This window comes from Vidua macroura, chromosome 15 (assembly GCF_024509145.1).
Source record: "Vidua macroura isolate BioBank_ID:100142 chromosome 15, ASM2450914v1, whole genome shotgun sequence".
Lineage (NCBI taxonomy): Eukaryota > Metazoa > Chordata > Aves > Passeriformes > Viduidae > Vidua > Vidua macroura.
The window spans coordinates 1,646,263-1,659,986 of NC_071585.1; the positions used below are offsets into that span (position 1 = coordinate 1,646,263).

The 13,724-nt window shown below is 42.8% G+C and overlaps 1 protein-coding gene across 6 annotated transcripts in view; it reads right to left on the reverse strand.

Annotated features, from left to right (window-relative positions):
* FBXW11 (F-box and WD repeat domain containing 11) overlaps window positions 1-13,724 on the reverse strand; it is a 56,828-nt gene that overhangs the window by 19,721 nt on the left and 23,383 nt on the right. For all 6 annotated transcript variants that reach the window (XM_053990899.1, XM_053990896.1, XM_053990900.1 and 3 more), the window contains 2 exons: window positions 3,889-3,951; window positions 2,670-2,895 (listed from right to left, as the gene is read on the reverse strand). In XM_053990899.1, coding sequence (XP_053846874.1) covers window positions 2,670-2,895; window positions 3,889-3,951 — 289 coding nt within the window. The remainder of the gene's footprint in view (window positions 1-2,669; window positions 2,896-3,888; window positions 3,952-13,724) is intronic.

The window sequence follows — 13,724 nt, forward strand, 5'->3', positions numbered from 1 at the left end:
ACGAACTGGAGTGCCAGGACAAGGGGGAATGGCTTCCCTACCAGAGGACAGGGTTAGATGGGATACTGGAGAGAAATTCTTCCCTGTGGAAAAGTCACTGCTAAGTCTGTTCCTTATTTCAAAGGACCTGCAATTTTGTTTTGCACAAAACTCCCCTGAACCTGAGATGTTGAATAACTTAATTTTCACGAGTAACATACACTCCTTGGCCAAGCATGAAAAAAATCTTTCAAACCACAAGATGACAACCTTCTTAATTTTCCACTTTATCTCATGACAGCCCACTTTAGGCTTCAAATAGTCCTGACAAATCAAAGGAACTACTGTTATTTTTTTAGAGCATGAAGAAAGTATATTCATACAGTCCTCCACTGCACACTGAATTTCACATGGCCTTCATAAAAATGAACAGCAGCAGAAAGCAGAAACTAATACATGTGAGTCTTACTCATTTATTGATTTATTCTACATAATTTATATAACTACAACATAAGTCTAGTGGCCCTGTCCTTCATGTCTGTGCTTTGGACCTGATCCTATTATGTTAATTAGGGTAAATATTTCAGTTGACATCTCTTTTGGATGTAGCAATTTAAACCTGTGAACTTCTGCTAGCAGTAAAAATCTCAAGAATAGATTTGATGTCAGACAACATGCAGGACTAAGTTTAAGACATATTAAGGCCTGAAATAGCTGCATATCCCTATTTTACATTAAATGACAGGGATTTGTTTTAGAAAATTTCTGAAATAGGTACTAAAACCTTTCCATTTTCTGAAGTAAAATGAATTTGACATCTATTGGTAGACTTTTCAAAGGAAAATATGACACCCATCCCTTATGCCTCTACAGAGTCTTTGCAGTTTTACAGAAAATGGTGAAAAAGAGCTGTTGTTGATTACAGGGAGCAGCTGAAGGTTTGGTTGAATTTCAATAATAAATTCAAACAATTAAAATTCACAGGGATTTCAAAGGTCTGTGTATAAATATCACTTTGTATGAAAATGAAACCCAAATGTGGGATGTCAACTCTCTAAATGTGATCAACATTAGATACAAAACAGTCACTTCGATCAGGAAACATAACACAGTTACCACTCTATCACTGAAAACAAGGGAAGTCAGATTCCATCAACTCTTCTTCCATTTTTCCTACATTCTCACAGGTGTAAAATTGGTCAGGACAGTGAGCAAAAACTACTCCTGTTTACAACAAAAGAATCTGACTTTTTCAAGACAAGCAAAGTAATCTTTTAAAAAGGCATCATCGAATATCCTGAGTTGGAAGGGACCCACAAGGATCATCAACTCCAACTCCTGGCCCTGCACAGCATGACCCCAAAAATCCCTTCATATCCCTGAGAGTGGTACGCCAGTTCTCCTTTAATGTGATTGCAGCCCAACACAGGATTGATTTCCATCAGCTGGGATTAAGTTCCTGGGTAAATTTAGACAGATGTTCTTTGCATGCCACAGCACCTTCAAGGAAGGCTGAATATGGGAACAATTCCCAGTATTTACAATGGGGACAAGCAACAGAAGTTGTAAAGACGTATTTTGGTATATACAACTGTGGTGTAAACCAGTGTCACTTTACAAAGCTCCCAGAATTTTCTTAGGCAGAAATATATAACATGAAAGATCTGTACAGCTCTGCATCAGCCCTGAGGTATAAAACAACATAAAATTTTAATTGAAGATCAGACTTGCACATGAAGGGTCTGGAGAGTCAGTCCTAGGAGGAGCAGCTGATTTGGAGTTCTAGGATTTAGCCTTTAGGCTTTGCAAGGCCTCTTCCACCCTCAGTGTTCAGAACTGTCCTGGCATTCCTGGGACAAACCCACAGGGTGCTCACACACTGCAGGGTGAAGCTGTGCCAGTGGGCTGCCAGGGGCACACAGAACACACTGACCACTTACCCAGGCTGATTTCCCACTCTGCAAACAATGTCCACAATTTTCCCTTCTCAAGAATCATATGAGTGACTGTCCCCAGCAGCAAGAATCCAGAGATACAATTTCTTCCAAAAATTAATTGAAAAATAAATACAACTTTACCAGCAGATAACAACCTAGAGATTCTATATATCCACTACTGCTGCTCTGCATTTTTGTGAAAAAATCATAGAGCAAGTATAAAAACAGATTTCATATCTGAACATATCAACACAGGCAGACACTTGCAGGTATCAGAAGAGGTTGTGAGTAACTGAAAGGAGGAATCAGGGCTGGACAACACAATGAAAACCCACAAGTGTTTTTGCTCTCAGGCCAGCAACAAGAGTAGACAAACTGGATGCACTCATCTAAACAGAAACACAGAACGACATTAACATGTAAGAGTTCCTAAACTAAAATATCTCTGTAGTAGCATTTTCTGTATGAAAAAGGAGTTCAGACCAAAGCTTGCAGATACACAACTTGTGTGACAACTCAGTTCCAAATCCAGCACAAATTCTTTGGGATACACAAATCCAACTGTTTTAATGTGGAACAACACTGGCATCCAGTGGCCAATTTAATTAATCACAGAAGGCATTCAGCCACCCTGCTGCCCTTCTCGGCAGCAGGAAGCAGCACTGGCTCTCTAAGGGACAGTGGGAATGCAGAGGATGTTCCCAAGGGGCTGCACACCCCAGAGCAGTCCCGTGCTCCATGCCCTGGATTTACCTGGTAGTGCAGTGATGAAGTCCCGCTGTAACATGGGCTTCAGGTAGGAGTTAATATGTCCATGCTGATAGTGACACATCCGGGAAATGAGGTGTTCCACAAATTCCACTTGATCTGATTCAGACCACTGGTCAAAATATTTTATACACAAGTCTTTTTCCTTTTCGTAGTTTCCTTCCGATGGTCTTTTTCTTGAGACAATCACAGATGAAGTTCCATTACTTATCTGGGGTTGGAAAAGGAACATTATTTATATGTTAGTATATATTTAAATATTGGTATTTATATATCAACTATAGGAACAGTTTAATAAAATCTCTCTCAAGGAAGAACATGTAAGAAGATGCAAAGAAATAATCAAAACTAAAATCTAAAACACATTCTTCAAGAAATGAGTTACATCAGATGAATTTCAAAGACTTTTCAAAGTCTTTCATAGACTTTGCTCCTAAATTACTTCTTACACTGAAAGTCTTGAATTCTTCCTTTACACCTCTTAAACTCCAAGGGATGTACCTTTCCCAGCTCAAAGCAGTGATTTCTGGGCACATTGCAATTTGTCTCCACAAATGTTTTGCTCAGATTCTGGCGGTTAAAATCAGAATTCGCAACCCTCATGTCAGTGTTGCACTGGTTGTCCATAAATGAAAACTGAGAATCAAGGGCTTGGTTTGTTTTTGCAGAACAGCTCCTGTCAATGTTTGTGACCTCATTAAAATCCTAGGAGCTTCAGCTGCACATCAGGATGGCTCAGAACACCCGGCAGGAGTCACTGCTAATTACTGAGCACAGCCTCAGAGTGATGCCAGCTCCTCTGAGCCCCTCAGGAGCCAAAGGGTTGCTGGGGAGCAATTGGCACCTCCAAAATATTCCCAAACTTCTTCAAAGCAAATGGGTTGTGAGTCCTTGCCATGTTGAACTTCTCTTTTTAAACAACAGTCACGTGCTCAGAAATATAAATTCACTTTATTCCCAAGGATGCTTTGACAGAACATTGTCCTTCCAAGGTCATCACAAACTCTAAAATCTGAGAAAATCTGGTCATTTTTTGAGGATTATTCACTGGCATCATCCTTCACTCGAAGGCTGAGCTAACTTTAGGAGGATACAGCCAACAATATCCAAGGATGATTATGCAGACCCAAGATTTGGACATTTCTCAAAAGCAGGAACATACAAAATCCTAGCACCTCTCCTTCTACATCCATGTTAGTCTCACCTGCCACAAGGTATTTTTCTTTGGAGACTCATCTTCATTCTGATCCTCCATTACTGACGTGTTCTGAAAAAAAGAACAAATACTACTTCAGCTTTTTACTCTGTGACAATTTTTTGCTCTACAAGCATTACAAAAAAGCAAATCAATTGAACAGATAAAATTCATTTTCCCAGTGAATGGAATACTCAAAGAATTCTGGCCACAAAACCTGAGTATTATAAATAAATTCCCCTTTTAACTGACATGTTTAGCAATTCCATTTACTGTAAAGATAACTCCCCAACCCCGCTTCAATTTCCTTTGACAGGTTTTCATGCAGCCTTTCAATGCTTTTCTCACTGGGAAATAAATTCACTTTCATCCTACTCAAGCCAAAGCAATTAAACCTGTCAATGTATTCAACCAGCACTTGCTGCCAAAGTTAAATTGCATACAGCTAGGCACAAAAAAAAAAAAAAATTTAAAAAAAAAATCACTATACACTACTTACATGCAACAGAATATGCTTTTTTCCCATCTCCAGGAATAGGGATCATTCTCTGCAGAACACCTCTGCAATTCACTGTCCAGGCTGTGTCTACAACCTTTGGCAGTCACCCCTGCCTTTCCTGCAGTGCTCTCCTCACATCAGAATTTCTCCTTACTACTGCTCCCCTCCCTTTCCTTCACCAACAAAAGGAAGTATTTCTATAAACCTTCAGCTGCAAATGTTTCTCTGAGCTCACCTCTGTCTCCCAGAATCATTCCCTCCTTTCTGCCCCTGTTGTTGCTGAGCTGCTTCCTTTTGCTGTCCATGGCACACCCACCATCTCCTCCTCCCTGCTCCCAAGTCCCTCATTCCCAGGGAGTTCCAGCTTCCCCCAGCCCTGCCCTCCCCATCCCTGTGCCCAGAAGACTGGCAGAGGGTTAGCAGGACAAACTGAGTGTCCTCAAACACCATCTGTATTTATTTCAGCCTTCTTCCCTTCTGTCTCAACAGGAAAAAGGGGCTCAGTTAAAACATATAATGGAGTAAGTCACACAATTCCCTTACTCCTGCCCTATTGGATTATGGATAACTGCTTAGGAACTACATCCACCCGCACTCAGAACACAATTCAATCTCAAAAGCATTAATCTCCTCTTCTTTCTTCCATAAGGACATGCTGGACAAACCCAGAGAAGCTGGAAAATGGACAGTATCCTGTCCATAGCAATCCTTCCTCCCCTGCCCAACTGCCTTGGCTCAAGCGTACACTGAGCCCTCCCCAAAGGTGTGGAAAACACATGGCACATGGGCTTTGGATGACAGGATAAAAACTGTCACCACAGGTGATGGAAAGACTCAACGACCTGGTTATGACACACATGACAATGACATGTACAAGCCCAGGAGGTGGCTGGAGGGGAATCCAGAAAGGGATAAAGGCAGGAGATGTTTGGGGTGACTCCACAAAAACATGGATTTTTGTGTTTCTGGACACCCCCAGAACAGACAGCCATACCTCCCATGGTTTTTGAAGCCATAGTCTCTGCAGGGCCACCCCAGTTATTTACAAGTCCTAACCAGCCCCTCTCACTGGGGCACAAACTAGTGCAAGGGGTGCTCTCCCTCAGCAGAGAACACACAGCAGTCCCTCACTGACTGGGACCCAGCCAGCCCACACCAGTTACACCATTCTGGAAAGCAAACATGCCACCAGGGAACTATGCAGGGTGTCTTTATTTTATTTCAATATGAATATGTAAAACCACTTGTTAGAGTGATTATATATTGTTAACTGTGCATCCAATTAGTGTGTCCTTAAACAAGTAAGGAACATCTCATGTCCTTTGGCAGCTGAAGGCTAAATAAACCCATGGATCCTGGGAGCTGTGCACAAGGAACACTGAGCATATCAAACAGGTGGCTTGGGTCAGCAAATTCAGCAGAAATCCCACATTTTATCCATCTATCCCCCCTAACTTTCCTTCAGCAGGCTATGGTGGCACTCCGCCATTGCATTTCTCCCTTTATCAGAAAATATCTCTGAGATCTTTGCCAGCTTTCCCAGGAATGGCGACTAAGAACCGCCTCCTAAACATGATGTCATTCTAGGAACATGCAATAAACTACAGCACAGCAGCACTGTGACAGAGTGCAGGGACACAAATGTCACCAAAACCATCAGACTTCCACACCAGCCGATTGCAGAGTGAGTTTCCCTCTGTGCTGTGTCCCTACTCAATTCCACTGTGCCTCCACTGCTGCCCAGGGAAAGAACTGGACAGCAGGTTTTGGGGAGAGACTACAGCCTTGGAATGTCACAGGACCACAGAATCATTAAGGCTGGAAAAGACCACAAGGACCATCGAGTCCAGGCTGTGCCTGATGCCCACCTTGTCCCCAGACCAGAGCACTGAGTGCCACCTCCAGGTGCTCCTTGGATACCTCCAGGGATGGGCACTCCAAATGCACTGCTGCCCAGAGACACTCCCATGTCCCATCACCATCTGAGCCACGACTCAGTGGTGGGGGCAGATAACAGAGCTTGATTCTTAGGCTGGAAATGAACACGGTATTCAAATAGTTCACCAGGAAGTTGACAGCTGCATTCATTTAATGTCACCTACTACTACAGCTTCTTGTGTTCTCTCTTTTCCCATCCTGACTCATTCCACACTTTCTTACTGTATTTTAGAGCTTTTAAATCCTTCATCCTTTCCCTTTCTGCTCCCAAATACATATTTTGTTTTCCCTATTATATCTTCTCTTCCTAATAAACTTGCTCTGCTTCTCTCTTAAAATGCCTCATTTTGGGGTCATTCCCCCCATCACACTCATCCCCATTCAGACTCCAATCTCTCTATCCAGCACTTAAGCCTACTAATTGGAGACCAGAAGGTGATGGGTGGATCCTGCCCTGTTGGCTGGAAGAAGCAATTTGACAGCTCTGATCTGTCCTGTCCATTCCCAGCACTTGGCAGAAGAAGGATTTCAGAATTCCTGACAGCTGGCGTCACCAGTCCTGGCTCCTAAGCTCCAGCCCTTGTGCAAGAACACCGATAGGCATCTCCAAGTCCAGCTCTTCCCTCCCCTCAGTGGCATCTCTTGCTCACCCCACCCACAGCCGGTTTCCCAGGTGGCTGTGAAGTGGCATCACCATGGAATTTACCCCAACTCCCTGCAGCTCTGCTGCTGAACAACTCCAAGGCCTGATGGAAGCACTGACATCTCATCCTAGTGATCCCAGCAAGGCCGAGCTGCCCTTGCAGACATTCTCCAGGCGTGATTCTGACCTCCACAAGAGCCTTGCAGCTTCTCACAGTACAAGCACAGCTTCTAAATATTGTCAATTCATCTTGTTTATAGGTTCATTTTTTCCAGGAATTCCTGTGAAGTTGCTCATGGCTCTTGCAAAAGTTGACTGACTATTTCCAACCAGCTGTCATTCCTTAATTAGTCAGCCTAGAGTAAGTGCTCTCCATCCCTACTGGGAAGGCAGCAATGGCCAAGAGATAACAATGGGTCCAAACTGTGATGTTTTGTTGCTGCCTCACAGTTGTTAAAACCCAAGTGAATCGAGTTACACTGAGCAAAGCCCCAGCCTCTATTTCCACTGACTAGAAACCAGAAGTGGCAGTAAAATTCACACATTGCTCCACAAGCCGGGCAAGTTTAAAAGCTCATTTCCTGGAGATTTGTATCCCACATTCCTTGCTTAGTCCCACAGAAACTTCAGGCTTTCCTTAGCCTTTCTGCTCCTCAAAACCTCTAGTTTCTGGGATTTCTATGGGGTGCAGAAAACCATGGCAAAAACAGGTTCACATGTTACTCGGAGAGAAAGAGGTTCTGACAAGCCTAATTACATTGAGCTAATTACCTTGGGGATTATGAAAAGCTTCCAAAATAGAAACAACTATGAATGATCCCCAAAGGCAAAGATATTGTAGGTATTCTAAAACTCCATAAATCACAGTTTCAATTAAGATCCTTGGATACCAGGTAGCAACTGATGTCTCAAGTACAGCAGTTCCATGGATGTGGGGTTGTGAGGGGTAAAGGCACTCCATGTTTTCCTGCAGGTGAGTGGCACTGCAAGGCTCCCTTCTCTCAGCAGGTGCAGGAAAAGCTGCACCTTTTCCAGCAGAAATCCATCAAACCTGGACAGGCTGCTCCAGATTTCCAGCAGGCTGCTCCTAGCCTGGGTTTGCACTGGGCTCCAGGAGTTGGGAGTGTCTTGAGTCACTTAATAGCCTGGGCAGAGGAACAGCCCAGTGCAGCTTTGTTCTGAAGCCACTTTGAGCTCCAGTATCGGGAGAGCAATTAGGGAAGTGATAGCAGGAAATCCTGGGAACTGGGGCAGGACACACAAGTTTCAGCACTGAGCAAGGCTCACAACACTGCTAAGTTTCTCTGATGATAATAAAGCTTTCCCTGACAAAGAAAGGATTCACAGGATACTGAGGATGGATGGACAAAACAAGACAACAGCTGTGTTGCCTTGAAAAAAAGAAGAGAATCTTATACTTGAGCTTTAATGAAAGGGAAAGGAAGTAAGAACTTCTATGTTTCACTGTCCTTGAAACTACACTAGTAATTCCCATCTCAGTTAAAGACCCAGCTAAGTCTTCAACAGTTGAACTTTTCACAAGATTCCGGCTCTCTGGAAAAAACCACCAGGAAATTTCAGTTAAAGTTACAAAATAAGCAAAAACAATTAAACTAATTCAGCTATACAGGTTCTGAGGTCCTTTAACAAACCACATCTGACTTTGAAGACGCTGAAGAACCAACACAAAATAACTAATACATACCTGGATACCTCAAACCCTGCAGGTGGAGTACACAGCACTGGAGCTTCAATCCCCTCCTCAACCCAGCTCTGCCACATGGGCACTGCTGGAGGTTCCAGCACACATTTCCCAGGGCAAGTGAGGAATCTGCCAGCCTCTGGGACAGCTGGAGCCAGCAGCAAGGGAGGAAGCTGAACTGCCATCTGCACCAGCTAAAAGTGATGAGCACTTGCCCCTCATGGCTTCCTGCTTTTAATAGAGCCAGAAACTGCCAAACGCTTCAGAGCATTTCCAAATGAAAGTGAGCCTCTCCTTGGGGAGAAATGGGCAGCATTTGCTAACCCAGGAATCTGTTAAACAATGTTTATTAACAACATCTTGGTCAGGGATAAGAGGGGATTTTCCTCTTCTAACTATGGAGAGGCTCTTAGTAAAAATGTCCTAGAGCAAAAATATGAAATTAAGTTGGAGAACCCCTAACCTAGACTGCACAAGATGGGAATGAACCTCTCTCACAGCAAGGACCAAATCCCTTCCTTCTCACCCCCCTCAAGATCTGTCTGCGAAGAAATGCAAAAATCCTGATGTGCCTAAGTTGCACTGGCCTTCTTGGCCCCCAGGGACAGCTGGTTGTCCACCAAACATGAAGGTTCACTCTGCTGACCATGGCCATGTCTATATTTGATGTCTGTATTAGTAATTCCTTGCTTCAGCTTAAACTGAACTATTTATGTAAGCACTGGGGATCTGCACAAATTAGGCTGAACATGCTTCAATTCTTACCTAGCTCGCTGCCTTCCCTGTTGCCAGGTTTTATTTTAGTGCAGCTATTGCTGGAAGTTCAAACAAAAATATACTTTAAATACTTAAAGAGTCTACCAAGAGCCAACAGCTGAAGGCAAAATTAGAAAAAAACCCTCATAACTGAAAATAGGGTATCAATTTTTATTTGGCCTCTGACTAACCACCAAAAAGTTTAAAGGAAGACATGCTGAATTCTGCACCACAGTTCCCCAGTTTGTGTTTCAAACTGCTTCAAACTCTGAAGTTTGACCACAAGTTATAGATGGTAAGTTTTTAGAACATACCTAATGCTCTTCCATACCCCAGTTTGACACCTCTCAAGGGTTTGTTTTGCAGGAATTTTTGACCAGAGCAGTAAGTTTCCCAAAACTAGAACTGCCTGCTCTTGCCTCTGCTCAGAGAAGGAAAATCTCAAGCCATTCCTCACCTAAATGTTCCACAACAGTTATTTCTGCAGGTTCCAAAGACTACAAGCAGTCACTAAGCAGATCACTCTGCTTAATCACCAGTGCTTTGATGATTGGCAATTAGTACCACTATGTTAACTTTGTTTTGAGAGTATCAGTCCTCACCTTAAACTCATTATAAATTAACTTGCCGATCTTGTGTATATATATATATATATATATATACATAAAACTGTGTATCTCTGAGTATTCAGTATGTCTGACTTCACATGGAACCAATAAAAACATGTAAATAATCTCTCTCCATGTTTCTTTTCAGTTCTCCCTTCAGCTCCTGGAAGGCCAGAATTAGATTTCCTCAGAGCCTTCCCTTCTCCGGGCTGAACAATCCCAATTTCCTCAGCCTTTCCTCATGGGAGAAGTGCTCCATCTCTCTGATCACCCTGGTGGCCCTCAGAAGTCAGGTCAGTGTGGACAGTACCCAGAGTCACAGCACATAACTTGTTTTTAAACTGAAATTACACATGAAAATGTTCAGCAGCTCAGGATTACTTTTCTGATCCAATTCCATGAAACACTAAGCAAGGACTCCAACTGCACCAGTGAGCCTTTGGTGATGGCACATTCTCTTACCAGGGAGCTGTGTGTCCAAACTGCAGTCTGAGCCTGCCTGGCAGGGCAAGAATTTAATCCTTACCCCAGCCTGTGAAGGGCCACAGAAGATGGAGAATCGTAACAGCAAAATCACTCTGGGGCTTTTAGAGCATCTGAAAGAACGTCTTACACATTCTCAGAAAGATTTACATCAAAAATATTCACTGACTGACTGTTAGTTCAATGTAGGTTGTCATAAGAAACAAAACAATTGCACTTCTGTCCAAGTTCAGAACTATTTTCCAGCATGCCTCCATTTCCACTCAGCAAGCTGATGTAACCAGAAAAACAATGTAATTACTGCAATCCCAAGAGACATCCAGTGGGGGTTGGTTTGGTTTTGTTGGGTTTTAAATATGCAGTAACTGGTTAGCTCTTAAGGGCAGCCTTACCTCAACAGGTACTGCAGGATCACGTTAACAACACCTTCCTCGCGGAACTGTTTCAAAGACACCCTAAACTCTCATTTAATGTTCTGAGTGTCTGGAGTAAAGAGTCAGTAACCCAAACATGCCTGTACCCATCCTATAAAAACACGGTGTATTTACAAGGACAATGAGCAGGGAATTGTGTAATTGTAGCAATTTGATGACTCATCCCTGCACCACTCCAGCACCAAAGCAAGGCCTGCAAAACTCGCACATGGCACAAACCCTTGTGCTGGATGGAAAATCAGAGCCCAAACATACAGAAACCACTGTCTGTCCACCTGCCCCTCAGACAGAGAGCACCACTGATGCAGGGGAAATGGCAAAAGCAGTTGGCACTTCAGTCAGGCCAGGGCTGGGGGTTAACGTGTCCACATGTTCAGCTTGTGCTGCCAGGGGGAAATTTTCAATCAATAATAATAAATTAAAAAAAAAAAAATAATACCCCTCTCCCAGCTTGTGCAAGAGCAGCCAGCAATAAGAGGAGCCAGCGAGGCTCCCTGCAAGGCCTCACCTGAGGCTCACTCAGATGAAAATTGGATTCATTTTCCCACCCCTGCCCAGCCCAATAGGAGCTTTAATTCCACCTTCAGCCTAGAGTGGTGTTTGTTTTCCAGGTGTCTCAGTTCATACCTTTCGCTGTCCAGTCACTCAGCTTTCCTTGGCAGACACTGATGTGTGCAGGAATCCCAATCCACTCCTGCCAGAGCAGCAAATCTCAATATGCAAATTGTGTATCAAAGCAGTCATCAAGCTTATCACTGGTATCACTGATAAGACTTGCAGTCACTTGCCTAAAACATCTCACAATTAACTTTCACTATCCTAACAGGTCAAATACCTCAAAAGACTAATCTTTTCTGTCTGTGAATAACAGTAAAATGTTTAAAGTAGAAACATGGCCCTGACAAAAGGTTGGGCTGTAGGAAGGTACACAGATGTCGGGAGCAAGGTGTTAGTTTGTTTTTTTTAATTGATATTTTTAAATTAAGAGAAATTACCACAAGTTCTCAGCTACAATTATTAGCAGTAGTTTTGCACTAATGGTTCATCTATTTTCCACATAAACTTATTTAGGTAGAATCTGCACTTTCAATCTTAATCCACCCCAAAGTAGAATAGTTTTTCCTCTGTACTTTAAAACTCAGGGCAAACTTCAACCCATGTCCCTTACACAGCAAACTCACTGGAAGTTCCAAAGGAAAAGCAGAGCTTAAGTTTTTAAAGCTTTGACTTCACCATGTTACACACTTGTTCAGAACATCTGCACTTGTAACTGTATCAAAAGCTACTCTAAATAACTGGATTTTGTTAGGCAGTTAGGAGGATTAGTTATGTCAAGCTTTTGGGATTTTTTTTAATGTAATATAAACAGTAAGTTGTATTTACTACCTTAGAAACTATCTCAATGTCCAGTAAAGAGCCGTTTTAGCTTTTATTTCCTGTATTAAAAAAGTATCCAAAAAAGAAAATTTGAAGGGAAAATACTGGCTAAAGATTATCATCGTTTTTCTTCCCTTTAGAGCAGATGCAAAGAGACCTCTTCAGATCCACTCATCTCATCATTTATAGGACTTGTAAAAGGAAAACAAACTATTTAAAGTTGCATTTGAGTGCTGACTGCTCAGATTAGCACAGCTGACCGAGGGTTGAGCACAGAACAGCAGCTGAATTCCAGGGCTCCAGGAGCAGCCAAGACACTCCAGAGGCAGCTGATGCATCCCTGCAACACCCAACTGCTCCATCAGCACTGCTGTTCCACAGCCCAGAACCTGCCCCATTCCCTTCTACAAGCTCTGCCATTCCCATGGAGCATCCTTTCCAAAACCCAGGGGCTGTGTGCACACCCCCACGCCAGGGTAAGGCAAAATCAAATTCCAAAAGCTCCAAAAGCTGGATGTTTTTCTCTGTGCCACATTCATGAGTAAACAAGGCAGAAGACAGCACTGTGCCCCACAGAATTAATAAATGTTAACAGTATTCCAGATTAAAGGTAGGATAAGTAACATATGGGAAGCAAATTTCAGGCTAAGCTAGTAATTATATCAGTTCAAATTCATCAAAAATAAATTAGCCTCTGTTAAGATTAACTACACATTTGCAACTTGGCTGCCTGGTGCAAAGTTAAAATACTTCAAAGGTTATTCCTGGTTTCCCAGAGGGAATTTAGGTTCAGATCTCTCCTGCTGTTTCCATATCAAACTAAAGGGAGTCACCTCAAATTGCCAGCCCAAAGCATAACCCTCAGCACGAGGGGTTTGAGGAGCTGTGAGAGCGAGGGGACACTCAATGGCTTCAGATACTACAAAACTTTAAGCATGTTTTGAATAGGCTTCTATAAAAACTTTTATAGTAAAAGCTACACAAAGGTTACTCAAAGCTACTGAACAGTCTGAAATACTAAACCTGCAGTAACTCTCAATTATTCATCTTCTGCAAAATAGAAGGTATTTGCACACAAAAGAGATACAGGAAAAGCAGCCAACACAATGAAAATGCAATAAAACTGCAGCCTAGAACCAGTGAGCTACTCCAAGGAAGAGTCCTGTCCTCCAGAAATGTAAAGCAGTGTATTCCACACTTGGCAGCTCATGGAAGTGTATCAATCTTCACAACTCCTCAGGAAATTCTAATCACTCACTAATTGTCTGAAACACAAGCTTTTGTTTATGCACAAGGTCAGTGTGGGTTTGGAACTGCTGATATCCAAGCATCCAGAATGTGGAGAAAATCTTCTCTCCACGAGGGCTGCAGCCTAACTGCAGCTAAAGGAAAAGGCCTTCAGTAA